The sequence below is a fragment of the Zootoca vivipara genome, chromosome 10, assembly GCF_965207765.1.
Source record: "Zootoca vivipara chromosome 10, rZooViv2.hap1.1, whole genome shotgun sequence".
Classification (NCBI taxonomy): Eukaryota; Metazoa; Chordata; class Lepidosauria; order Squamata; family Lacertidae; genus Zootoca; species Zootoca vivipara.
Genome location: NC_142593.1, coordinates 32,541,287 through 32,565,990, shown reverse-complemented (window position 1 = coordinate 32,565,990; position 24,704 = coordinate 32,541,287). Strand labels below are relative to the sequence as shown.

Sequence of the window (24,704 nt, the reverse complement as noted above, 5' to 3'; positions counted from 1 at the left end):
AAAAATAAATATAAGACGTGTCTTATAATATGAGAAACACGGTACATGAATCTGCTGCCAGTTCTGTCCTTGTGACCTCATCAATGAATTTAGATTCCTGAACTAACACATACGCTTTCTGTCTTACCAAACTACTTTTCCATCTATCCTGCCTTGAAAACTATCTTCCACCCTGCCTTGTTAAATCTTCAGAAATGAACAAACAATAAAGATCAAGAAGGGGAACTCATTATTGCTGCTGCACCGTTTCTGAGTTTGCACAGTATCTTGCCATATTACATTTGCTCAGAGTATGAGCACCTCATGGAAGGAACCTCACATGCTGGTGAAACAAAGTGTACATATTATGACCTTCATAAATAATAGCTACACCTGTTCAACAGCTAACAACATGGGCCATCTTGCTCCTTGAATGTTATACTAGATATACCCGTGAATAGTTGTTTATTAAGCATAACTGGATACATCTGGCTTGCCTTGGCCATTCACTTGAAACTTCCTTTTAAATAATTTTAAAAGAAAATCCAAAACTAATCAAGACTCACAATGAGATCCAGCAGAGCACTAACAAGCAACTGATTTCACAGGAGTGAATGGAAGCCCCAAATGGACTTCCAGCAAGCCACTGCCACAGCCACAAAAACTTCCACGCACCTCTCTTCTCTCGGTCAACTAGGTGCCAGATCCACTAGCTGCTAAACCCTACAATGTGGGACTACAGTTATTAGTATTTATTTCAATTATGAATTACTTCACATGTGGCATCCTGAAGCGATTTAGAATAAAATAGAAATATAGAGAGAGCAACAGCATATACAAAACAGTTGAAACATTTGCATTTATAAAAGCAATTAGAAAAAAATGTATAGCAATTTAAAACAACAATGCCACATATATAAAATCCACTCAAATCCAACACAGATACCAGCTGGGATAAAAACCTGGCCTGCTGAAGGAAAAATGTCTTCAACATGCTCCAAAAGGCCAATAATTACCCTTGGAGGCAGTCCAGAAGCTGCAGTCAGTGCAAAATGTAGCCACAAGACTCTTACATGGTTCAACACATCGAAGCCATATAATACCCATTTGGAAGAATTTTCATTGGCTGCCTATGGTGCTTGTTGGCATCCATCTGTCTTGAGAGACAATGGAGTGTGCCTTCCGGGGTGAAGTCAAACTGCTCCATTAGCAGCACCAAAGTGACCTCCCTGGGGCACAAGTCTGGGCAGTGTGTATGGAAGCCCTGGGCTGCCCAGATGACAAGTCTGCTCTCTCGGCCTCACTGATGTGGTCCAAAGGAAAATAGAGCAATATATTGTGCACCAGCTTGGCTGTAGGAGTTGCCAGAAGGAAGGGTACAAGGCACCATCCAACTGTCTCAGGGACTGTACTCCAGATTTGTGTAGTGCTTTAGCCTTTTCTTCTCCCAAACATATCCCACTAGTCAACAGAGGTTTAGAATCAGAGTTTTCCTTCTCTCGCGTTGACAAGACCCATCTGTCCCTCTACAGCACCTGCAAAACTGGCTTCTTAACCCTTGGAACCACTATTAGTCTTGTCTGCTCAATCCACCAGAGCCCGTCTTTGCATACAGGCAAAAACCTAACTCACCAAAGGTTTGAGACCCATCAGCTACCCCCGCCTGGTTTAGCCTGCCAGCCAAAGCTGTGAGTGTATAGTTAGGCGAGGAGTAGTACCTCTGGTGGGGGACATCATACCTGGAGTAGTGTGTCCACCTTTGGTCACGACCCTGACCTCAGCTCTCACATGTGGCTCCTAGAAGTTGTCAGCATGCAAGGTGCTTATGTTAGTGTAAAAAGTGGTAACAGATTGGGACCCAAGTTCCTGAAGGGATTGCTTCTCCCTTACATCAAACTATTTGATTCGATTGCTGGTGGGGTCAAGGAGATCAGAGCATGTGACACCCATTTTCTACTAGGAATGAACTGCTAGTTTCTCTGAAGCATCCTCTCGGGTTCTCAACATGACTGCTCTGCTGCTGCTCTTTGGAGAAACAGATCACCCACCTTATTGATAGCTCACAGTTTTAACGATGAGCTTCTGCTCCACTACACCGCTGCCTATCTCCCTGCCAAACTAGGCTAATGTGGCAAGCTGTTGCGCTCCCCGTGAGAGAAAATGCCAAGTGTGAAGCTGTGGGATGAGGCTTCCACGCTGATTCGGACTACCTTTAGAACCTACAGAGAAACATACCACACTCCGAACTGCTAGACATGCTTCTTCTCCATATTGGGAAGAAGGCTTCTAGCCGCCAGAAAGGCACACAAGCCCCGTCTTTCCCTACGTGGAAACGGGAGAGCTCTTCCCTTTTTAAACTAGGACCGCGTCAGGTACAAGCACAGGTGTGCACCAAGGAAACCCGCGCGAGCTCACCTGAGCGCCCTTCACGCGCGCGTGTGCGTGTATGGACTACCTCAAACTCCTTTAAAATAAAAGAAGAAAAGAAAAGGAAGCGGGTCTCCTCCCCTCCTCCTCGGCCTACCTGATAAACCGGGGAGGCGACGTCGGGCTGAGAGCCCACCGTGCCCACCTTGTCCCCATGGTAAGCGCGGCGGAGGGAAGCCGCGGCCGCGCGCGGGCAGCGAAAGAGCGCGCAGACGCCGCGGCATTTCAGGCCCGGTAACATCGCAGCGGCCGGGGGAGGAAGGGCGGGCGGCGGCGGAGGAACAACTTCCCGGGCCTGGGACCAACCTCACGGCCACTCCCCCCGCGTCGCCCAATAGAGAGACGGAGCGAGGCCTAGGCGGCACGAGGCCTTCCCCTCCGCCTGCTTCTTCCTGGGACCAAACCAATGGAAGAGGCAGGCGATGGGAACAGGAGGAGATTGTGGAAACCGACACGCCGGTCCTCTCTCGCCGTCGGTTCCAGGTTCCTTGCCGTCTTCCTGAAGAGTGTATTTTTCCGTCCCTTTAAAAGAAGGCTGCCTTCTTTTCGGGGCAACGTTCTTATGACTTTTTAGCAGGTACGCGAGTGGCAGAAGTTCAAACCAGCTTTGTGCTGCTGCGTGGAGAAGTTTGGGACCTGTTTACGAAATTTGGGTCTCCAGCTGTTTCTGGACTACAATTGCTATCATCCCTGACCACTGCTAGCTAGGGATGGTGGGAGTTGTAGGCCCCAAACAGCTGGAGACTCAAGTTTGGGAAACCCTGGTCTACTAGATGGTGGCGACCCCCCCCCCCAAGCCAGCACTCTCAGATAATGGGAGTTGTAGTCCAAACACCTTCTACACTACAGGACCACGGGATCTCCATTCTTTACTGATTCCATTGCACTGGTGCTCACAAGCAGGGGTAGTAAAGGTAAAAGGTTTCCCCTTGCTGTGTGGCTCCAGCAAGTTGTATTCAGAGGTAGAGTACCTCTGGTTGTGGAGGTTTTGTACAGCTGCAAACAGCTGGAGATAACGTAGGAGGAAGAGGTGGGAAGGTTGGCATAAAGAAATTACGCCCATCAGCAGCTGTATCTTCCATAAATTTCACCAGTACTGTTTCAAAGTGTGTCGGAGCTAATTGCTGTCATCCACATTCTGCGGCAGTGAAATAGTGAACAAAATAGATTACTAGTGTAGAGATTCAGTAGTGGGACAAACTACACCTATTGGAATGCTTATTCATCATAGACCTGTTAAAAGTTCTGTTATGGAACAAAACATCCTACCCTATAGGAAAATTAATGAACATCCATACAGACTTTCAAATAAAAAGGAAGAAATGCAAATGGCAGTAGCCTATGAAACCAGATTGGTGCTTTTTGTTAAGCATGGAGAGAGAAATAGGTTTTGCATACAATTATGTAATAGACACAACAGGTCTATAAATAGAATGAATGATCAATGTATTTGACCCAAGTAAGCAAGACACTGCTCTGAGCAGGACAAGTTGATTTTTGACAAGTCCACAAATTTCCTTTTTAAATAAAATTAATATACCATATGTCCATGAAGCTTAGCACAGCCCTAAAGCATACAGCATTTTGGGTACATGTACAAGGCTGCCAGTTCCACCTTCCAAACAATGCCGGGCCATTCAAAAAGGTACATTTGGTAGATAAACTATGCGCAAATTTATTATCAACCTATGTATATATTGAGATATTTTGAATATTCACCAGCCATAAATTGGCAAGTACAGAGCAGCAAATAGAAGGGGAATAAATGGAGGCAGTGAGACATTTTACTTTCTGGGTTCCATGATCACTGTAGATGGTGACAGCAGTCACAAAATTAAAAGACGCCTGCTTCTTGGGAGAAAAGCAATGACAAACCTAGACAGCATCTTAAAAAGCAGATACATCACCTTGCAAACACAGGTCCGTATAGTTAAAGCTATGGTTTTCCCAGTAGTGATATATGGAAGTGAGAGCTAGACCATAAAGAAGGCTGATTGCCAAAGAATTGATGCTTTTGAATTGTGGTGCTGGAGGAGACTCTTGAGAGTCCCATGGACTGCAAGAAGATCAAAGCTATCCATTCTTAAGGAAATCAGCCCTGAGTGCTCACTGGAAGGACAGATTCTGAAGCTGAGGCTCCAATACTTTAGATTTGGCAGACAGTTTTTCCGGGTCATGTGGCCAGCATGACTAAGCTGCTTCTGGAGAAACCAGAGCAGCGCATGGAAACGAAGCAGTACCTATTTCTCTACTTCCCCTTGATGTGCTTTCAAATTGCTAGGTTGGCAGTACCATTTACTGCACCCTAAATCACCAGCCTTTAAAGAAAGACGTAACAAGTTCAGTGGTACAAAATTATTTATTCACATAATTTACATATATAACACACGCGCCACTAGCGCTTTCTTTGAAATAGAAAGCTTCCACAGAAACATTACACACAGTTGAAAAAAAAAGTGTGTCACACTTTCCAGGACAGCAACCCTATTCATATTTTTATGGAAATGAAATGCTGTTCCTGAACCTGGCATGTTTAGTTCCCTTCTGTCATTAAATATATACAATACTCATGAAAGAAATATGCATGTTTTAAAGACGTTTAAAAGGGATAACCAAGAAAACATGGTTTACACTGAAAGCTAATAGGATTGATTGTTCTTCCCATTTAGCAAGGAAAGATAAGGCACCTTCTAGCTGAGCTTTTTATGTGATTTCTAAAAAACAATTCGTTTTGCTTTGTAATTTAAAACAATTCCAGCAAATTACATAAATACGTATTTCATTATTTCAGCAGCCTCTTGAGTGTACATAATTTGAGAGTACATTAAATCTCCTCCATGTGATTAACATGAAGTAACAGCATACTGGAATGGATTCCACTTTCTCCGAGTCTGTTGATCTAAATTTACATTTGGTAAATTATTCACATTTATTTGGCTTTTTTGTTTTTTGTTTTGTTCTATTTAGGGCTTCAGATATGACAGAATTGAAACAAAAATGAAATGCTCAAACCAGTAGGCAAATATAGACTTGTTAGTTTAAAAATTAAAATATTGGGCAACGTGCAGTGTCATGCGAATGGACTTTTACTTGTGCAGTTGAGTTTCCCTTCTTTTCTTTTTGACTTCACCTGCCCAAATCTGCTCCAGAGGGTAGTCCAACCCACTCGAGCAGATTTGGATAGCATTTGGACAGTTTGTTCTGGTGGAGAACTGACACACTTAGTAGACATCCACTGATTTGCTACTGATACTTTAGAAAACCTTTAGATACCTTTAGAAAAAGTGAAAAGTCTGTAATGCTTCTGTTATCAAATTTAATAATATCAGTAATTTTGTTTTGGGATGATATATGTCACAAACCAGATGATTTGGGAACGAGAAACAGCTAAAAAATTGTATGTTTGGTTGGACAATTGCAAGTGAGAACTACTTCCAAATATTAATATTTATGGGGATATGTAGAATAAAGTTATATTCAATTGCTAGTTGTAGTAAAGGAGATGAGCAATATTTGGTATCCAAATCACTAGGTTCAAGAAAAATGCAGAGAAAACAGGACACCTTTCTCAGAATGAGCACAACTGATTTAGACAGGTTTTCCAAAAAATGTGCCTTTTAGCAAAATCATCGCCAACCAAGCCTATAAACAGGGAAGGATAGAAGTCAAAAATCTAAACAGATAACAAAAGTGAGGGAGGGAACCGGTAATAATCATGATATATTATCCTTTTATATATTGGGGCTGATCTTATTCTTGAACATTCAATTTCTCCTTGTCAGTGGGTGTTTGATGGGTCATTTTATGCTTTTCGTTGTTTTTAGCTTTTCATTTAAAATTTAGTGCTTAGAAGTAGAGTAATATTAAATTCCTCTTTTATCTCCAGGACAACAGAACTAACTTGGCATAGTTAAAATTTCTATACATTCAACTTAAATAAATATTTTTTCACGTTTATCTCTGTACATTGAAAAGAAATTAAACATTACATTTTTGAAGAAATTCACATAGGCATTTGTTATAAAATAATAATATTAATAAGATGACTAAAATCAGAACTTGGCCTATTTTATGATCCACATCCCATAAACATTTACTTCACAAAAAGAAGTAAAGATAATTTACAGCCCCCACAAACGTGAGCATTACGGTATATTTAGATGGTGTCTGCTCATTCTTCATGGCATTTCTCAAGTGTAGCCATGCATCTAGAAACTACTTGTACCAAAATAAAACACAGATCTGGTGCTGTTCTTGTGAGTATCTTGGAACTTAAGAGAGTTGTGTTTTCTTCACTGTTTCCAAATGATAGATTATTCATAGTAAAAGAAAAATAATTCTGCATTAAATGTAAGGGCCAACTGAAAACTTGTGACTAGTCAAAGGCATTACATTACTGCTACAGTGCATTCTTGGATGCCAGGCATTTGATAAGCATCTCAGTTATTCTGAATCATCCACCTCCATAAAAATATCACTAAAGAAATATTCTGAGATCCTGGTTGGCTCTTCTTTTTCCTGCTCCTTAGAAATGCCTTCATTTTCAGATAACTCAGATAAAATCTACAAGAAAAACAAACAGATAAAAGCAACAGATATGAAATATGTGAATGTTAAATGTATGCCTAATAAACTAACATCTGCTAGGAGTGCATGATTTTGCTCACTTGTTTCAGAATATAATTTTCTATACAAATCACACTGCAGTAGCTATTCTAAAACATTTTTTAATGAATTGAATCCAAAAGTTCTCTTGCTTGAGTCTCTGTCCATAATCATAGAATCATAGAGTTGGAAGAGACCACAAGGGCCATCCAATCCAACCCCCTGCCAAGCAGGAAACACCATCAAAGGATTCCTGACAGATGGCCGTCAAGCCTCCGCTTAAAGACCTCCAAAGAAGGAGACTCCACCACACTTCCTGGCAGCAAGTTCCACTGCCGAACTGTCGAACAGAAGTGTCTTTGATCCAATGGAGAATTCTACTTGGAAAGGAGGCAGGGAAGAAGTTTTTTTTTCCCAATTTCACATGTCCTCTGTGAATTTATAAATTTATAATTTTTTATAAATAAGTTAAACAAAAAATTGCTAGAGATTTATCATAGCAGTGCCTGTCTTTAAAAGACCATGCAGTTCTACATTCCATCAGTCACAAAGTGAAACAATTCATACAAAATATAGCCTAACTACTAAAGCACCTTTCTTTGTGCAACACAATGAGGAATGCACTAATAAAGGAAGAACATGACATTATCTTACGAGCTGCGGAGTTCAACACACTTTAATAGATTATGTGTAGATATAATCATGCATACCTGAACAGTAGAAGAGCTTCCATTCTCACAGTTGGAGGTTGATGGAAACAAACTATTTTCTTGAGTATCTTCCTTGTTGTTTGAGGACAACTTTGGAAATTCAACAGTGCTTTCAGAGGCCAATATATGAGGTTCCTGGAGAGGCTGTCTACTCCCTTTACTAGTTACTTCATCATCACTATTATTATTTTTGCAAATTAAAGGTAAAAATCCCAGAGATCTTTTATATGACCTATTCAATACAAAAATAATACAAATGTCAAGATAAATTGTCCAACATATGGTGATAATAATGATAGTTTAAAAAAAAAAAAACCACAACCCGCTCATAGGAATCACAGAATTGTAGAGTGGGAAGGGACCCCAAGGGTTATTCTAGCTCAATGCCCAGCAATGCAAGAATCCTACTAACAGTCATCCATGGGCCTGCTGTATATGGTACAGAATCGGGAGCTAGCCAACTCCTTTGGTGGTATTGCTACTTGATATAGTGTTCATGCGAGGTTATTTTAACGCTTGTGTTGGGTTTACATAGTACTTTAGTCTCCTCTGCACCTTGTTAGTAGTAAAGCAGGTAAAGTACCCCTGGATGGTTTAGTCTAGTCAAATTCAACTATGGTATGTGGTGATCATCTCTGCTTTCAGGCCGAAGGAGCTGGCGTTGATCTGCACACAGCTTTTCCGGATCATGTGGCCAGCATGCCTAAACTGCATCTGGTGCAATGGGACACCATGACAGAAGCCAGAGCACACGGAAACGCTGTTTAGTGATGAGCACATGTGACCATTTCAACACCACTACAAAGCAGGGGAGCAGCATAGCATACTGAAAACAGCTACTAAAAAAGTACCTGGATAATTGTGTTTTTTGAATAACTGCTGTGCCTCTGGCTTGCTCTGATTGTACAGATTTACAGGTTTCAACTGAGTTATTCTGTTTTTCACTTGTTTCTAATTTTCTTGCATGGAGTGTTCTTGACACTTGGTCACCTGTAGTAGCTGCTTCATCAAGGAGCACAGCACCTAAATTCAGAGAAGATTGAGGGTGCTCTCTTTCCATTACTTTTAGCTCTGTAGTTTTAGGTACTGGTCTAGTGGTGGAGGTGGTTTTCTTCTTTGAAATGTTCGATTTTCCTGACTTTTTCCCTTTAAAAAAAAAAGACGACAACAAATACAACTAAATAAGCAAAAAATATAGAATCTGCTACAGGGAAATTCCATTTTCCTCTATACAAAACAACAAATTTGTCTCATTTCCCCACAAATAAGAGAAATTGACATTCAGTAACATCAACATGCCCAAGAGAAAACAAGTTCTTTGAATCCGAAAGTGGCTATAGATGCATTTCCCAAACAGCATCTGCCCAACCACACAGCACATGAGGAACTATTTTTGAAACTAGAGAGTGAGTTTCAAAATCAGGAATCAGGTGGGTAGTGACAGTTGAGTGCTTCTGCCACTGCAGACCTACATCCAAGCTCACAGCTCCTAGCATCTCTGGCTATTGTAATGTTTTATTGTTGTTTTACTGATATGGATCTTTTGTTGTTATATGGTGTATTTTTATTTTACTTATTGTCATATAAACCACCACAGTATTTCTTTGAAATGAAAGATGATATGTAAGTAATTTAAAGAAAGATGTTTCTGATCTGAATGGGCCTGCCCCTCCCAATATGAACCAAGCCAGACCCAGCAATCACCTGAAGTCCTTCTTTGAGTGCCTCCTCCATGAGAGATCTGGGGGGGCCTATTCTGTAGTGGCTCCCCGTTTGTGGAATGCTCTCCCCAGGGCAGCTCATCTGGTGCCTTTTTATGCACCAGGCAAAAACATTCCTCTTCTCCCAAGCCTTTGGCTAATTAAACATAACTAAGGCCTTTAAAACTGTGTGAGGTATTGTTTTTGTTTGTTATTATGTTATGTATATTGGATGAAATTTAATTAATTAATTAGTTAATTAGTTAATAATGTCTGCTGCTAAAATAAAAATTCAAAAATGCATTTGGGATGCTGGCGTACATCAATAGCTAACTATAGAAAATCACATGTACCGTGCCTTTGTATGTGAAAACAATATAAATTTCACCTACCAGCAGCTTTCCTTGGTATACAACTTGATTTAATAGAGGTGCCCTGCATGAAAGGAAATATGAACATCAGTATAAGTTCCTTTTCAGAAATATGATTCAAAAGGACAATACAATTGCTTACATTATTTAGAATGTGAAAGAACATGAACTTTTTAATGATACATCAACTTCATTTCCTGAAGTAAGGCTGAATTAGTATTATTTGCCCCCCAATATATTTCAATACAAGTGAGTTAAGATATGTGGCTAAGGGTAAATGTGTTGAAACAGTTTGCAAGATCCTCCATCTTGAATGGAAAAATACTACATCTATTTGGGGATTCAAGATAACATCTATACCAATGGTGGACTTCCAAAATTTTGCATGATGAACTAATTCATATATGTACTTCCTAACCTGAACACTGCTTCCAGAAAACCATTTAGATTTGGGTTTTCAATTAATTGTTTTTCTAGCGTCTACTCCAAGGTACCTAAAGCAGAAATTGAGAGGAGGCTATAAATTTATACATCCAACAAAATTTGTCTTGCAAAAGTTCTATTGCATAAGTGGAAGTCTGCTGTGCCAGCTAAGTGGAAGTCTGATGTCCTAGCAGAACAGCAATGTAGGGCACGACCCCATGTTTGTTCCCTGGTTCTCAAATGATTAAACATGGGGTCGTGTCCAACATTGCTGTTCTGTTAGCACAGCAGACTTCCACATCCAACAGAACTTTCCCTTCCTTTCCTGTGCACCCTCAAAATCTGCCCCTGAGAGTTGGAGGACCCCCTGGAGCAGATTTTGAGGGTGCACAGGGAGACAAAAGGAAGGGGAAGTTCCACTGTGCACTTAGAACTCGGCACACGCAACATTGGGTGCAACCCATAAAGTGGAAAACTAGGGGTTTTTTTAATCAAATGTTGCACCAGTGGGGTTCCAGTGGCTCAACAGGACTTTTACTCTCCTCTTCTACATCTCCCCCAAATCTGCTCAGGAAGATCTCCCAAATCTTCAGAGCTGATTTTGATGGTGCTCAGGGGACAGAAGGGAAAAAGGAAAATCCATTGCGCACATTTAAACGCCTTGAGCCAGTAAAGCTGCAGCATTGAGTAGGGACCCCTAATTTCCAAAACTAAATTTCCTAAGAGAAATTCTCAAAGTTTATTTAATTAATCTGCAGCATGTGTTTATGATATATTTTTTATTTATTTTACCCATAGAAACATACAAACAGCATAACTTGAAACATGAATAAAGCTCAGTTCCACATACAAATACATAGTAAAAACACACAAAAATTACTCTACAAAATACAATAGAAAGATAACAAATGCCACTATTATCTTTAATGTGACTACAGCAATAGCAGCTATGCATTATTAATTTAGATGGCAGATCCCACAACTCAATATAATAGCAGTAGCTAACCTTTTCAGGATGAAATTTCAAGTCATGTTTCTGGGGACCAAAATGTAGACGTGAGCTTTGTTAAAACCAAATTATCGTGGCTGCCTTCAAAAATGCTTTCTCATTAGCCATTTCCCTCTGTTTTAATTCATTTTTTAAAATCATTACAAAATCAGTTTAATATTTTCATTTTCATTTTTTAAAGAGGAACAATTCTGATACGGTCTGGATTGGATCACAAGAACCTTTTGGCATCAGAGCATGGGAGAATTCCCCCCCCCAAAAAAAAGTTTTTAGAAAACCACTTTTTAAAGTGACTTGTTTTCAGAGGCAGGGGGGGGGCAGGAGCAGAAACAGCCCTTGGGCCACGAGTTGGCAACCCCTGCAGTATACAAACCAGTGATGGGGTTTGAATGCAGATTAAACTAGAATGAGGAGGCACTGTATTACCTCTTGCACAATCCCATAATCCACTCTGTGATGAAAAGATTTCTTTCAGAATTGTTGGAAAAGTCAAGAATCCTAGTCAAATGTCACAGAAACTGTCTTACTGCTCACAAATGGTGATGAAAATAGGTGAAATTTACACTGGCTTTAGCACAAGCTAAACAAATGTTGCTGGTTTTCTATGCTCTTGACTGTGCCAGTCCCAATCTGTGTTCTTTTGAAACTTTCAGGGTTTTTTCCATTTTGATTTTATTTTGCTGATTCTTTCTGGTTAGATTCCTTATATTTAGGTCCCTGGGTTGGTCATATGCTTCTGCAAAGATTTATAAGGTGCCCACTTTGCCTGTTTGTTTAAATAGATAGTGTCATTTAACTTTTGTACTGGTTTTCCTATATACACGTACCTAACCCTTCTCCAAATTAAACAACCACAAAATATAAATACAATGGAAACTAATTCTCAACTCAATAGCCAAATTCTTTAACACCTGTTATCAAAGTTCTCAAATGAGTGGTATAAAACATTTGTTAATTTTAGATTTCTTCTTTATAATAAATACCCTAAATAAATACATTTCTCAAAATGGAATGGACTATTGTGCATAAGAAAGCAGTTAAAAATCAGAACATCCTAAAAAAATAAGCATGTTGTTTTCAATTGCAGCACTTCACCATAGTGCAGGGTTCTTAAAAAAATGGACTCTTTTCTATTGCTGCCATCAAAAAACAGTACTGAGACATATTAGAAGTGCTTTCCCCATCCTTTTTTCATGCAGGCTCCCAAGTTTTCTTCACTCAGGCAACAGACAGCGAACCCAAAAGATTCTAACTTTTGTGATTCTCTGAATTAATCTCTGACCTTATTGGTGCTTTCCTGGTTTCCCCCTACAGAAGACAGTTTTTGCTTCTCAGGGGCATTCCCACTTTCTTCAAGGGCCTCAGCATGCCTTTTCAGATTCCGCCAAGAGGTTGAACCAAGCTCTGCAAACTGTTCCAACGAGGCTTCCAGCAATTCTTCTGCCCTCGCAGTGTTGTCCAAAGAGACAGCATTTTCTTCAACAGCAGCTGTTACGGAGCCAAAGCTGTACAAAGTTGCCATGCAAAAGTTGTGGAACTGTTATTTAATTCAATGTAAATGTAATTCAAATTAAAACTCTCATTAATAGCAATAATTTAATGCCCTTTGAAAGCAATGCTTGCTTCCTATACTTGGTAGAGGTTTCACTTAGACCAATGGGACTACAGTCCAAGTAACTACTGTATGCTTATAATAATAATAATAATAATAATTTTTTATTTGTACCCCGCCCATCTGGCTGAGTCTCCCCAACCACTCTGGGCGGCTTCCAATTGAATATCAAAACAATACAGCAATAACACAATTACAAAAGTCACAAACAATACATAAACCACATCAAAAAATACGCAACCGAATGGAAAACAGTTTTGACATAGATCAAAATCTAAAACTAAGAATACATCCTTAATACATCCTGCTTAGGAAAGAGCAGTAAAAACTACTCTTTTCCTGAAAGTCGCTCCTTGCATTGGGCTCACAAGAAGACATTTTGTCCTTTGACAAGGTACAGTTCTAATCAGCTGGCCGTTCTAATAGTTTTATCATGAATAACTTGACTGCCCACAAAAAGAGGGGAAACATAGAGCCTACTTCATGTTCCCACAAGGAGAATCCTCTCAAAACTTTCATTTGTTAAAAGGGCAAATTCTCTTCCATAATATCCCTTTAAATCAGGCACAACTAATTTTTTTCAGCCAGAGGGCTATATTCCCATTTTGGCCAATTCTCTGGGAGCTGCACACTCATATAAGGGCACTATCGTCTCCAGTCTTAAGTACACCCAACAAAAGAACATCAGTTCATATTAAAAGATAATGTTACTTACTTATCTTCTCTTGCCACTTCTGTGGAGTTCAGATTGTCTGGGGTAAAAAAAACTGGTGCTGGAAGCAGCTGTTCGGACGTTTGTTGTAGCGAACCGGATCCGTCACTGCAATTCTCTGATCCAACGGTGATTTCCACCAATGTTAAAATGAAGGTTGGCTCCTCTCCCTTCGGATATTCTTCAACTCCAGCACTAACTACTAAGATACATATGTGGGGCAAATAAAAGATTAATAATATATAAAATAACATTGTTCTGCATGCTGTTACTCTATTCAAAAACCCTTGCAGAATTTTTTTATTTATTTTCACAAGTAAAGTGATATGCAAGTGCTGTAAGAAGAGATTAAGGTTGTTCCATGCTCAGCTACATAATGAATACAACCCTGGGTTGTATCCAATGGTGTTCAAACAGATGGGAAACTTCCACAACAGATCTTTCCTTTCTCTGCCCCCTGCAGCCAGCCTTGATATACGATTGATAATGCCATGTACAACTTCCCTTTTTGTATGTAAGCAGTGGCAACTGTAACACATATTAGAGATATAGCCAAACAAATGGAATCCATATATCTTTTAAAATCATATATAATTAGACTACATTATAAATTGTATAATGTGCCAACTCCAATTTTTATTCCTTAAATATTTATGCCTCACCTTACATTTATAAAAACATTCCTGACAGCTTATTAGTATAAACATTAGCTTTATTTACCAAAATAGCTGTTTTCTTTGTATCTTTTGTGTTCACAGAAGCAAACGCAAAGAAGCCTTCTGTACAATGTTGAAGAACTAGTTCTAATTAATTTTATTGCTACATGTACAGTAGTAGGGAAAGCAGGATTGCTACAGGCCATTTCAAGTGCCTATCCCACTGAAACTCCACATGTGGAAATACTGTTTGCATAGCGTCTCGTAGCAAAACATTCCATGCACATAGACTCAAACTGAGTGATCAACATCCCACATAAAACTAGGAATTTGACAGCACAACTTGAATTCTACAAACTGGATTTTTCAAGAATGCATGGTATATAAGGGAGATGCCAAGTGTGGCCATCAAGCAGGCCTAAAGGCAGAGTCAGCAAGCTGCAGTCCCATGCCCCAGCCATATATAAGCAATAAAATTAGTCAGAACTGGTCATAAAAGTGTTTCAAACGTAAAACTCTTCAATCCTCACCAAAGCATTGATGTATACATGCTTCAGTCTTAGACACCTTAATGATACCTAGTTGCTGGGGGGGGGGAGGTTATGGTGATCCGCATTTGCATATATCTCTTCTTCTTTTTAATCTAACTTGTAAATGATGAATGCATAACAAATGTTTACGTGAAGCTAGTTCCCTACAGCAGCAAATATGTGATCATAAAACAGTGTAAAATGTACCTGCAGTCATCTCTGCAGTGGATGAAATACTGGAACACTTGGCTGCTTCAGTCTGGCAATTAAAAAATCACAATAAAAATCAACAAGCTTGCCAAATAACACTAATGCTCAGAAGATAAAGGGGAAAATAAAGCAATGAAAAATTCTTGATAACTGCTTTAAAATGAATACCGGTACATATTTTTATCCATGTTGTTCCCCTCTGCCAAGCCACCTGGCAAAAATGTTTTAGAAGAGTGGAGTAAAAATCCATTTTAAAATAAATAAACATGATCTCCTCCTTTGAAAGAACATCACTAAAAATAAAGGAAAGAGACTTGGCAAAAGTTGTAACCCAAAAGAAAGAATATTTGACAGGAAACGTACTATTAGGAAATAAAATATTGCTTATAAATTTACCTTGTAACTACATGGTAATGAACAACTTTGGCCTATAGCACAATCTTTGCCTGAAGTGACTCACAGAAAAGATTGCTCATTAACTCAAAGAAAATTAATTCCTTCAATTATTCTAATTACTGAAGTGTTCATCCAAACCCACAGAGCTTGAGGCTGCTTCACAGATGACATTTTCCTACAGTTTCACTGCACATTTACAACAAAAGTTAGTTTAAATGCTTGTCAGAAGAGCAGTCTGACATGCCTTTTGTGTTAAGACCATTAAAGACAAATAAAAAAAAAAAGATTGATCAAGCTCCCAAATTCAAAGCAACTTTTAAAAAAAAAATATAGAAAATACAGTTCAGCAACAAACAGGGATGCAGAAACCATTTGTGGAAAAAGAGATCTAGTAGGGGGAAAGAATACCGTCCTGGTTCCCGTAAGGAACCCACAAGGCAGCAAGACGACTGCAGTGTCACAGATAGTCCTAAGTGACTAACGTGCTCTAATAAAGGCTGAGAGGTGACCTGAGGCCTTATGACACACAGTCTCTAGTCCACCCCCTCAAGCCCTACCTCCGCTTGTTCAAAAAACAGTCTCTCTTGAAGGGTCAGTCCAGTCCAGTTCCTCAGCCAGTAGCAGTCTTTGGATTGGCCAGCTCCTCCTGAGAATGAGGGCCAGGGCCATGATTGAGACGTAGACAAACAATGTACATATAAGCAGGGGTGTTGATTGTGCAATAACTGTATCAGGAACACTCGGAATGTACTACTGTATTCAGAATGGCTTCTATTTATAACGGTTGTGTGTGTGTGTGCGCGCGCGCTTGAAACAGCTTCCTCCTTTTATTCTCCCCCATAAGGTAGCAGTTTTAGTTATAAAAAATAAATACCTGTGCAGGTTTAATTGCCAACAACTGGTGTTCAGTAGGAGCAGAAACTTGGGCACTAATATTTGTGCTGCAACCACCGGGTGGTTCAGGAGGGTCTGCTTCTGGAGAAACTTCTGAAGCAGTTAACAGAGATGCAACTTCCCAAGTCTCTCTCGCTGTGTTGTCGCTTTGGAAAAATTAAGCCAGTTTCACTTCATAAAATGCTTATCAGTTAAATGTTTTCATGCTGCATAGCTTTGAAACAAATAATGTCAGGTTTACAGTCATTTTGTCAAAGTGATTAAAAGTACTATTAACCGTTCCATAGGTAAGTTCAGCTAATAAAAAATGCAATGTCTTAAAGTGTCTTCCTCAAGCATCTTAAAGATGTTTTATTATTCTCAAATCTCAAAAGTTACTTGGGTGAGATGATGTGGCTTAACAATTAAATATTAAGTATGCAGGGTGCTATTTCCCTTTCTTTTCTCTAAAAAATGAAATCCTCTTTAAATATAAAACCAGTAAATGTGCAGTTCCATATTTTCCCATAATTCTAGTCAACTATATACTGGATATGCTCCTATTCTATAAAACACAATTTACTATATATTTCGCATACAGCAGCTCAAGATATCTAAGAGAGATGCCAAAAGCTTGTGAAAATTATTAGTGTTATTACCTTTCTATGTTGTCTTTCTGCATGGCAGGACCAGAACTTGGAAGCTGTAGATTATGTTTCTCTACAGAGCTGCTTTTAGTTAGCTCATTCAATTTGAGATTCTTTTCCAGTTCAACTTTCTGCTCTTCTATTGCATTGTCTGACACCTTCTTTTCTATTATTTTAGACATTAAAACACCACTCAGTATAGTTTGCAGAATAAATATATACTATTTTGGATGAGGTTACAACACTGACAGGGCATCACATCACCTAATCCCCAGCTGGAAGGATGAACAGACAGACACAGGTACCATACATACAGGTCTGGATGCACACTTGGGGACCAGAAGTTTGAAATTTACGAAAAATAAAATCAGATATTCTCAGAAAACATCCCCACAAGCACAGAGTACAATTTCTGTTCAGGGTAAAGGATTCGTAAAGTCCTGATAACTAAATGCTTTAAACACAAGAACCAAAAACTTACCATTCTGGAGTTCTTCAGATTGTTCAACACACAAATCAATATATTTTTGAGAAGCATTCTTGCTCAGCCTCAGACTTCTGTTAAGATTTGGTTTAGGCTTAGGAAATCTACATCTTGCTTGTTTGGATGATTTATCTCCTTTGAATGATAGTAAATCACTGCAGAGAAACAGAAACCACCACTGAGCACCCTTAATTTTAACATTTGTCTGACAGAAATAGTCAAAATCTTAGCTAGCTATGCAACCAATCTGGAAAAGGCATAAGAATTTCTGTGACAGTTCAAACACCTTGAACGCAACCAACCACCCCGCTTCAACTAGCTTTAACTAGACAAGAAGGGCAGAGGTACAGAGGGCATGTGGTTGGACACATTAGTGCAAGAATTTTGACCACATCATCAGGCCACAATTCCATAACACTTGGCCAGATGTGGCACTGGACACCTTGACCAAATTTGCCATAATAGCGGCATCCAAGTCGCTACAAAGTCAAGTGGCTTTATCCCCCAAGTGCCCTGTCAACCACTCAAACTAATCACAGTTTGTTAAAGGGGAATCTGGGGTAACTAATATTTGGATACAGAGCACAAAAATGCCGGCCGACCCCTTGAGGATGTGGCAAATGCAGCAAAGTATTGTCTTCTTTGCTGTCTTCACCACCACATGGCAAGCACAATTATATGTCCTAATGTGTTTGGGCAGCTTCAGAGAGAGTGACCAAGTCCTACAAAGCATAGACTGAAGATGGTGTATAACACTATACACCTATGTTGTCTATTTACCTATATTTACATGGGATGGCTTGAAAAGATCAAGTTAAAACGGAGAAGAGCTAGGTGATATCATGCTATCATGGTAAAACTTCTTACAACCTAAAGAATGAGAGGGATTCCTAGCTAACACAATCAGATTTTTAAAGAGAAAGATGCAAACCTGCTGATTCTAGTTGTTTCCTCTGAGCATGCTTCCAAAACCGATGTACTGCAATGCTGTGCAGCAGCTTCATTTGTATTTTTTGAAAGTGACACATTAGTTGCTTCCTGTAAGTAAACCTCCAAGCCTGATGGTTCAACAATATGATTCTCTGCAGCAGTTACGTTTGCATTGACTGAAGAAAGCGATTCATTTTCTGAAGGGGCAGGATGTTGCATATGACAATGGACTATGCTTTGCTCTTCGTGACACTCATTTGGGAAGCTATCAGTAACATTCATTTCATCTTTACTGGGAAACTCCTGAATTTTTTGTTCTTTTTTCCACAAAAAGAAAAAGTTGACAATAATTAAATTCTTAATTTATGTATAACAAAACATTTATACTGTGCAATTTCAGTTAGGACAATATAAAGATTAAGTCTGAAATCCTAAGCAAATGATTTATTTTTCATGTCTAAATTTCATTAAATTACACCACTGCATTTTGAATGCCTTCTAAATCGAAGAGTACCTAAAATTATGTTTAGGGTTTACTAGATACTTCTTAGTCCAGATCTGATGGGCATCCTTCAGGCATTTTTAGTGGACAAAAGACTGTAATGTAATGTGTGACTAGCGTAAATAATGTAAAATGGTCCCCAAGTGTAAGTTTCGTGTTTCACTTATTCAATAAAAGCATTCCATCCAACACATATCACATCCTTTCTCTTTGTTTTAATAAAAAGTAGATTTAAAAAGAAAAAATGGAACAGACCTCCTGGAAATAAGAACCTACTACTGTCAGTATAGAATCCATAAAATATATCCTGGCTGACAAGTGGATGACCTGGATTTCCAGGCCTGGCTCTAGGGGTAGTCTTGGTGGCGCAGGGTGCCAGGACGCCGGGCCAGCAGGAGGGTGCTGCACCCGCCCACCAGGGCGGGGGCGCCGGAGCGATCTCCGCGCCAGGGCACCCAACCGGCTTGAGACGGCCCTGTGGATTTCCACCCTCCTAAATAATCACAATGCTAGAATAGAATAAAAACAACACAGAATTCATTGTCCTATTGCTATACTAAAGTGCTATATGGTGATAGTGACCATACCTTGGATTCCAATGTTTAACTGGAATGCTGGATCTCTCATAGCAAGTAAAGTCATGGCTGCTTCAGTACTTCCATCACTAATCCCTGAAAAAAGTTTACCAAACAAAAACCACCAAAATCAAATTTTATTTCTCCAATACACCCAAACTACGTATGCTTGTCTTAAAAACAGCTAATTGCTTTTGGATCATTCTAGGCATTAAAAGCAGTTTCTGACACATGCATCATTCAGCACCCCTCATTTACAAACCATGAAAGTGGTTTCAAAATTCTTGTTTTACAATGCAATCTGATATGCTTTCTACTCAGAAGTAAGTATTGTTGTTTTCAATGGAGCTTACTCCCAGGTAAGTGTCTATAGCAGCATTTGCCAACCTGGTGGCCTCCACATGTTTTTGGCGTACATTTCTTGTCAGAACCCAGCCAGCAAGGCTTGTCTGTGGGACTGCAGCCTGAGTAGTTATTTCTTTATTTAGTGAATGAGAGACTTGAGGATCTCCTCTTTTAAAACTTTTTTTTTGTAAAGACCAGTATTAATAAAATTCACAAATTTAACTTGGTCTCAATGGTACATTTATTTATCTATACAGTGGTACCTTGGTTCTCAAACGCCTTGGTACTCAAATAACTTGGAACTCAAACACTGCAAACCCGGAAGTAAGTGTTCTAGTTTGTGAACTCTTTTCAGAAGCCGAACGTGCTCCGTTTTGAGTGTTACACTTCCAATTTGAGGGCCACACTTCCGATTTGAGTGTTACGCTTCTGATTTGAGTGTTACACTGAGGTCTGTCTGTTTTTGAGGCTTTTTTGTGACTGTGTGGAACCCAGTTCAGCTACTGATTGATTGATTGTGGGGCTGCAGTACATAGTTTATTTCTTTTATATTATGGATCAATTGTCTCGTTAGATAATAAAATTCATGTTAAATTGCTGTTTTAGGGGTTGTTTTTAAAAGTCTGTAACAGATTAATCCATTTTGCATTACTTTCTATGAGAAAGCGCGCCTTGGTTTTGGAACGCTTTGGTTTTGGAACGGACTTCCAGAACAGATTAAGTTTGAGAATCAAGGTACCACTGTAGTATTTTTACCCTTCGCTTCACTCAAAGCAAGGCTCCCAGTGGCTTATATCAATCAATAGTAAGACAGTTCCTGCTAGAAGACATGGCCCAAAAGGAAAAGGATGAAAATCAAACCCATAAGAATTTCATGACTACAAGTTTCTTTAAGTGACTATTCAGTTGTTCAGTGTCAACAACTTGCACCATTTACCTGCTTTCTTTTCTTGATCTTCTTGTGCAACCGCCTTAGATAAAAAGAAACACAAGTTAACGACTGTAGTTCTGAATCCTTCCCCCCCTCCAATTAAATTAAATTCTACAGATCAGTTTGCTTTTTCACTTTGCATGCATAGTGACAATAACACCTTGGCTGGCATATCATAAGCCACATTTTGTCATAAAACGTGTTTTAATCATGAACTTGCTCCCCTATTACCACATGGATCTACACTCCCCACACAACTCAAACCATATTTTGGCTTGTTGTGTTGTTCAAATCTGGATCATAGTTTGCTTGTTTCAAACAAACCATGCACAAGGTTCATTTAATGTTTATTTCATGTTTCATGTATTTCATTTTTGTTTAAATGAACCCGGTGCATGGTTTGTTTGAAACACGCAAACCATGATCCATATTCAAATGACATCATCAGCCATACTATAGCTCATTTAAGCCACGTGGACACCTTGCGGGGAAACAGGAAGAGCCAAGTCACACCAGGAGGAAGAGCAAATAAGGCCTACCTCAGCACAAACAACAAGGCTCCACATTCCTACAGGATTGCCTGTTATCATGCCATACTGGAATGGTGTGCTACATGCATTATCTGAATAGATGAATACACTGCTAAAAATAACTCAGTTCCTTAATCAGTATTGCCACTCCCTAAAACATTTGCTTCTCATCTTGCTTAAGGGAGTGGGGATTATTCAACTGGCATCACAAAAGTGTAATATCTTCGCTAGCCTTTCTCCCTATTCATGCAAATCATACGTTAACTGTCCTAAAGTAACAAGAACTGAATTATGCTAGAGAAAATAAGTTTTAAATGCATTTAATGATATTGCATAAAGGGGGAAATCAAAATACTTACATTTTGTGAGGAATACAATCCTTTCTCTCTCTGAATCACAGGCTGAGCATCTACATTCAGTTCGTGATGCAGAAATGGCTCATCCGCAACATTCTCATATATCTCAAGCTGTTGGACAAGGAAGCATACCAATTCAGTTTAGCAGTTCCCCAAAACCAAACACATCCTGAAAAGGGATCTAAGAAATGTCCTGTGTGCATTGTAACTGCTATCTGCACAGTTAAATATAACAAAAGTGACGGTATGATATATTTTCAGATGCAGTCAAAGTGCTATGTGTTTCACAATTCTCAAAATGCAATTATTCCTAAAAGAGGCATAAGCAAAACCTCAATGGGACTTAAGTATGCATGCACTCTTAGGAATAGGAATATTTAGATGAACAATTGCTAATGGGGGAGGGGGCCACGGAAGGAATGGACAGATAACATCAAATGAAATGTTGAAGAAATAACTTTCTTAAGAACAAGTCATCAGATTGCCAGTAAGGTAACACATGGAAAGAATTCTATGTCACAGACTATGACGGGGGCCAAAAAAACTAAAGTCATGTCAAGCAATCGGCCCCATATTGTATAATGTAGACCATCTTTGTCATGGCAAAATGATCTATCAACTCTTCTCCATTAGCTGTTCTTTCATACTTGACAATAAAATGTCTAAGACCTTCTATTTTCTGCTTTAGCTTAAAGGATGCTGAGCAGCTATTTGTAAGTATGGCCAATCAGAGAGACACACTGAACTGGCACATCTGCAGTCATCTCTTTACAGCAGGCATGATGCAATTATAGCTTTCCAGATGTTATGAGACTGAAAATCCCATAATTCCTGACCACTGCCCATGCTGGCTAGGCCATATGGGTGTTGGGGTCCAACATCTGGAGGGGCACCGGTTCCTTACCCCCACTTTACAGGTGTTTCAGTCATACCTCTTCCATTGTTTCCTCAATCTGAACAGGAACTGGATTTGGAGATCGAAGCCCTTTAGGAACAAACACTGGAGCTTTGTTTACTTCCTCTGGTGAAAAGCATTCAACTTCATAGTCTGGCTCAAAGTCATCCCCATCATCATCATCATCATCATCCTCTTGCTGAGAAGAAGCCCTAAGAGTCACCAGGTTAACCTTTGAATTCCCATATTCCTTTTTAGCATTCTTGCGAAGGACTGGTTTTGAACCTCTGCCTCTACCAACATTTGGTTTCCCCTTTTGGTAGTGTTTACCCTTTTCACTAAGGTCATTCTCACATTCAGAAGTGAAAGACGTTATTGATCCACTTATGTTTTTCCTCTGTTTCACTGTCCTTCTCACTTGTTTTCTAAATAAGTATAAAAAGACATTTTGTTAAGAAGATTTCATTGTAACAGGTGGAAAAGCCAGGGTGCATACTTATGTTTCTTCTGTGATGAAAAAAGATAGCAATCAACTCTTTTTTAAACAGATACAAAACTTTTGCTAACATGTTTTTCCTTAGGGGCCTGCATTTACATTATCAATATAGACTAAATGTTCAAGTTTTACTTATTCATAGAAGCATTTATATCCCACGTTTCCATTTAAAACAGGCACCCCCAAAATAGGCACCTCCAGATATTTTGGGACTACAATTCCCATCATCCCTGACCACTGGTCCTGTTAGCTAGGGATGATGGGAGTTGTAGTCCCAAAAATCTGGAGGGCCAAGTTTGGGGGTGCCTGATTTAAAGAATAAAGTTCAAAGAGTAACTTTACCCTTTTATTCTTTCAGATGCTCTCTCCTGGACTGAATGGGCCTTAGAGGTTTCTTTCTTGATTTGACTTCCACTCCAAGGGGACTGTTCTGAAGAATCACATTTTCCAGAGTGCCCGTGTCCTGTTGGGGACATCATCTCAATACTATCTATATGATTTCTTTGTCTTGATTCAGAAGATGATGCGGAATTGTGCTGGAAACAATACAAAATTGTGCCAAATTTAATACGTTAAACTCTTCTGTGTCCTTTCAGATCTCCTACCCCTCCTTTCACATTCAGCTTTAAACAAAAGCAGCAGACAACCAGCTTCTTTAACATTCAGGTAAAACTGAAAAACTGTTCAGTTTTATCTAAAAATGTTGAAATAATTGTCTTTCTTTTTAAAATGTCAAATTTATTATCTAAATTATATCGTGGCTTTCCACACTGACACTAAAGGTGGCTGTTTTAACAGCTACAGGGGGAAAAAAACCAGGTTATACTTGTTGATTTATATCTGTAGTCCATTACTAATTTTGGTAATGAAGTGGATAGTGTGCTAGGTCAGATATCCCCAGACTTCGGCCCTCCAGATGTTTTGGACTACAATTCCCATCATCCCTGACCACTGGTCCTCTTAGCTAGGAATCATGGGAGTTGTAGGCCAAAACATCTGGAGGGCCGCAGTTTGGGGATGCCTGTGCTAGGTCCACAGAGTGACCTCTTTTGCACGTAACTTTAAACTACAGTTAAGCTTAGCTGTGGTTTAAAAGCTGAACACCAGGCCAGTGAGGCTACCACTTTAATAAAACTAATTAATGAGAAAGAAACGGAGAGAGAACGCTACAAAATCTTAATGTTGTGTATCTTATTGCCAAAGGAACCTTAAAAAAGAAAACGGGAGGCAATTTCAAGGACTTTGAACCTGAGAATAAGATCTGCTAAAACAAAAACACATACACCTCGAGGATTTCCTGGCTTCTCCTTCCTGGTGCAGCTCTATGTGTCCCCTGAAAACCCCTCCAAAGGGTTCACTGTGACACAGGCCACTGCATCTGGTGGGTGCGGAGGGAAGGGAATCATTCGAAATCAGAAAAAAACACCCTTTGCATGATTGGGTGCTTTCCACTCATCCTAGGATTTCATTGCTGTTCCCATGCTGCTGCAGGTGATTTCAGACAGCATAAAAGCAGTTCAACAACCAGCAGCAGCATCGCTAGCCTTCTGGCTGCTCGGGGCGGCAAACCCGAAGGCACCCAGCCGGGGGGGACGGGGCGTCCGTCGTGCACATGCAACGCACATCACGATGCATGCGTCATGATGCATGACGCATGCGCACGCAGGCCTACGGGCGGCGCCACAGCAAACCCTGCGAGCAAGCCATGGAGTGAGGCAGTCTCACTCGCATTGGGGCTTAAGTCCTCGATGGCGGCAACTGCGTCGTGCGGCAGCCGTCGAAGGTCAGCCCCGTCCAGCC

General features: G+C 39.7%; 2 protein-coding genes and 1 long non-coding RNA gene across 6 annotated transcripts in view; 1 reads left to right on the top strand and 2 right to left on the bottom strand.

Annotated features, from left to right (window-relative positions):
• Positions 1-2,652, bottom strand: part of MCCC2 (methylcrotonyl-CoA carboxylase subunit 2) — a 31,268-nt gene extending 28,616 nt beyond the window's left edge. Inside the window, exons 1-2 of one of the 2 annotated variants that reach the window (XM_060280223.2) lie at positions 2,610-2,652; positions 2,504-2,579 (exon numbers count right to left, since the gene is read on the bottom strand). In XM_060280223.2, coding sequence (XP_060136206.1) covers positions 2,504-2,579; positions 2,610-2,647 — 114 coding nt within the window. In that variant the 5' untranslated portion in view covers positions 2,648-2,652. Of the gene's footprint in view, positions 1-2,503 lie in introns of both variants that reach the window. The other variant, XM_035099930.3, reaches the window with a different exon arrangement.
• On the top strand, positions 2,634-9,724 carry LOC148684423 (uncharacterized). Its single transcript, XR_015946231.1, has 2 exons — positions 2,634-2,983; positions 8,367-9,724. It is a non-coding gene; the product is annotated as an uncharacterized LOC148684423 (long non-coding RNA).
• The window catches only part of BDP1 (BDP1 general transcription factor IIIB subunit), a 47,903-nt gene continuing 27,945 nt past the window's right edge, over positions 4,747-24,704 (bottom strand). For 2 of the 3 annotated variants that reach the window (XM_035099861.3, XM_035099862.3), the window contains exons 27-42: positions 23,247-23,440; positions 22,446-22,833; positions 21,517-21,624; positions 20,634-20,667; positions 19,364-19,447; positions 18,276-18,591; positions 17,342-17,499; positions 16,873-17,026; positions 16,215-16,380; positions 14,942-14,993; positions 13,552-13,750; positions 12,507-12,729; positions 9,814-9,856; positions 8,573-8,867; positions 7,722-7,953; positions 4,747-6,969 (exon numbers count right to left, since the gene is read on the bottom strand). In XM_035099861.3, the coding sequence (XP_034955752.2) occupies positions 6,850-6,969; positions 7,722-7,953; positions 8,573-8,867; positions 9,814-9,856; positions 12,507-12,729; positions 13,552-13,750; positions 14,942-14,993; positions 16,215-16,380; positions 16,873-17,026; positions 17,342-17,499; positions 18,276-18,591; positions 19,364-19,447; positions 20,634-20,667; positions 21,517-21,624; positions 22,446-22,833; positions 23,247-23,440 (2,766 nt within the window). In that variant the 3' untranslated portion in view covers positions 4,747-6,849. The remainder of the gene's footprint in view (positions 6,970-7,721; positions 7,954-8,572; positions 8,868-9,813; positions 9,857-12,506; positions 12,730-13,551; positions 13,751-14,941; positions 14,994-16,214; positions 16,381-16,872; positions 17,027-17,341; positions 17,500-18,275; positions 18,592-19,363; positions 19,448-20,633; positions 20,668-21,516; positions 21,625-22,445; positions 22,834-23,246; positions 23,441-24,704) is intronic. The other variant, XM_088653278.1, reaches the window with a different exon arrangement.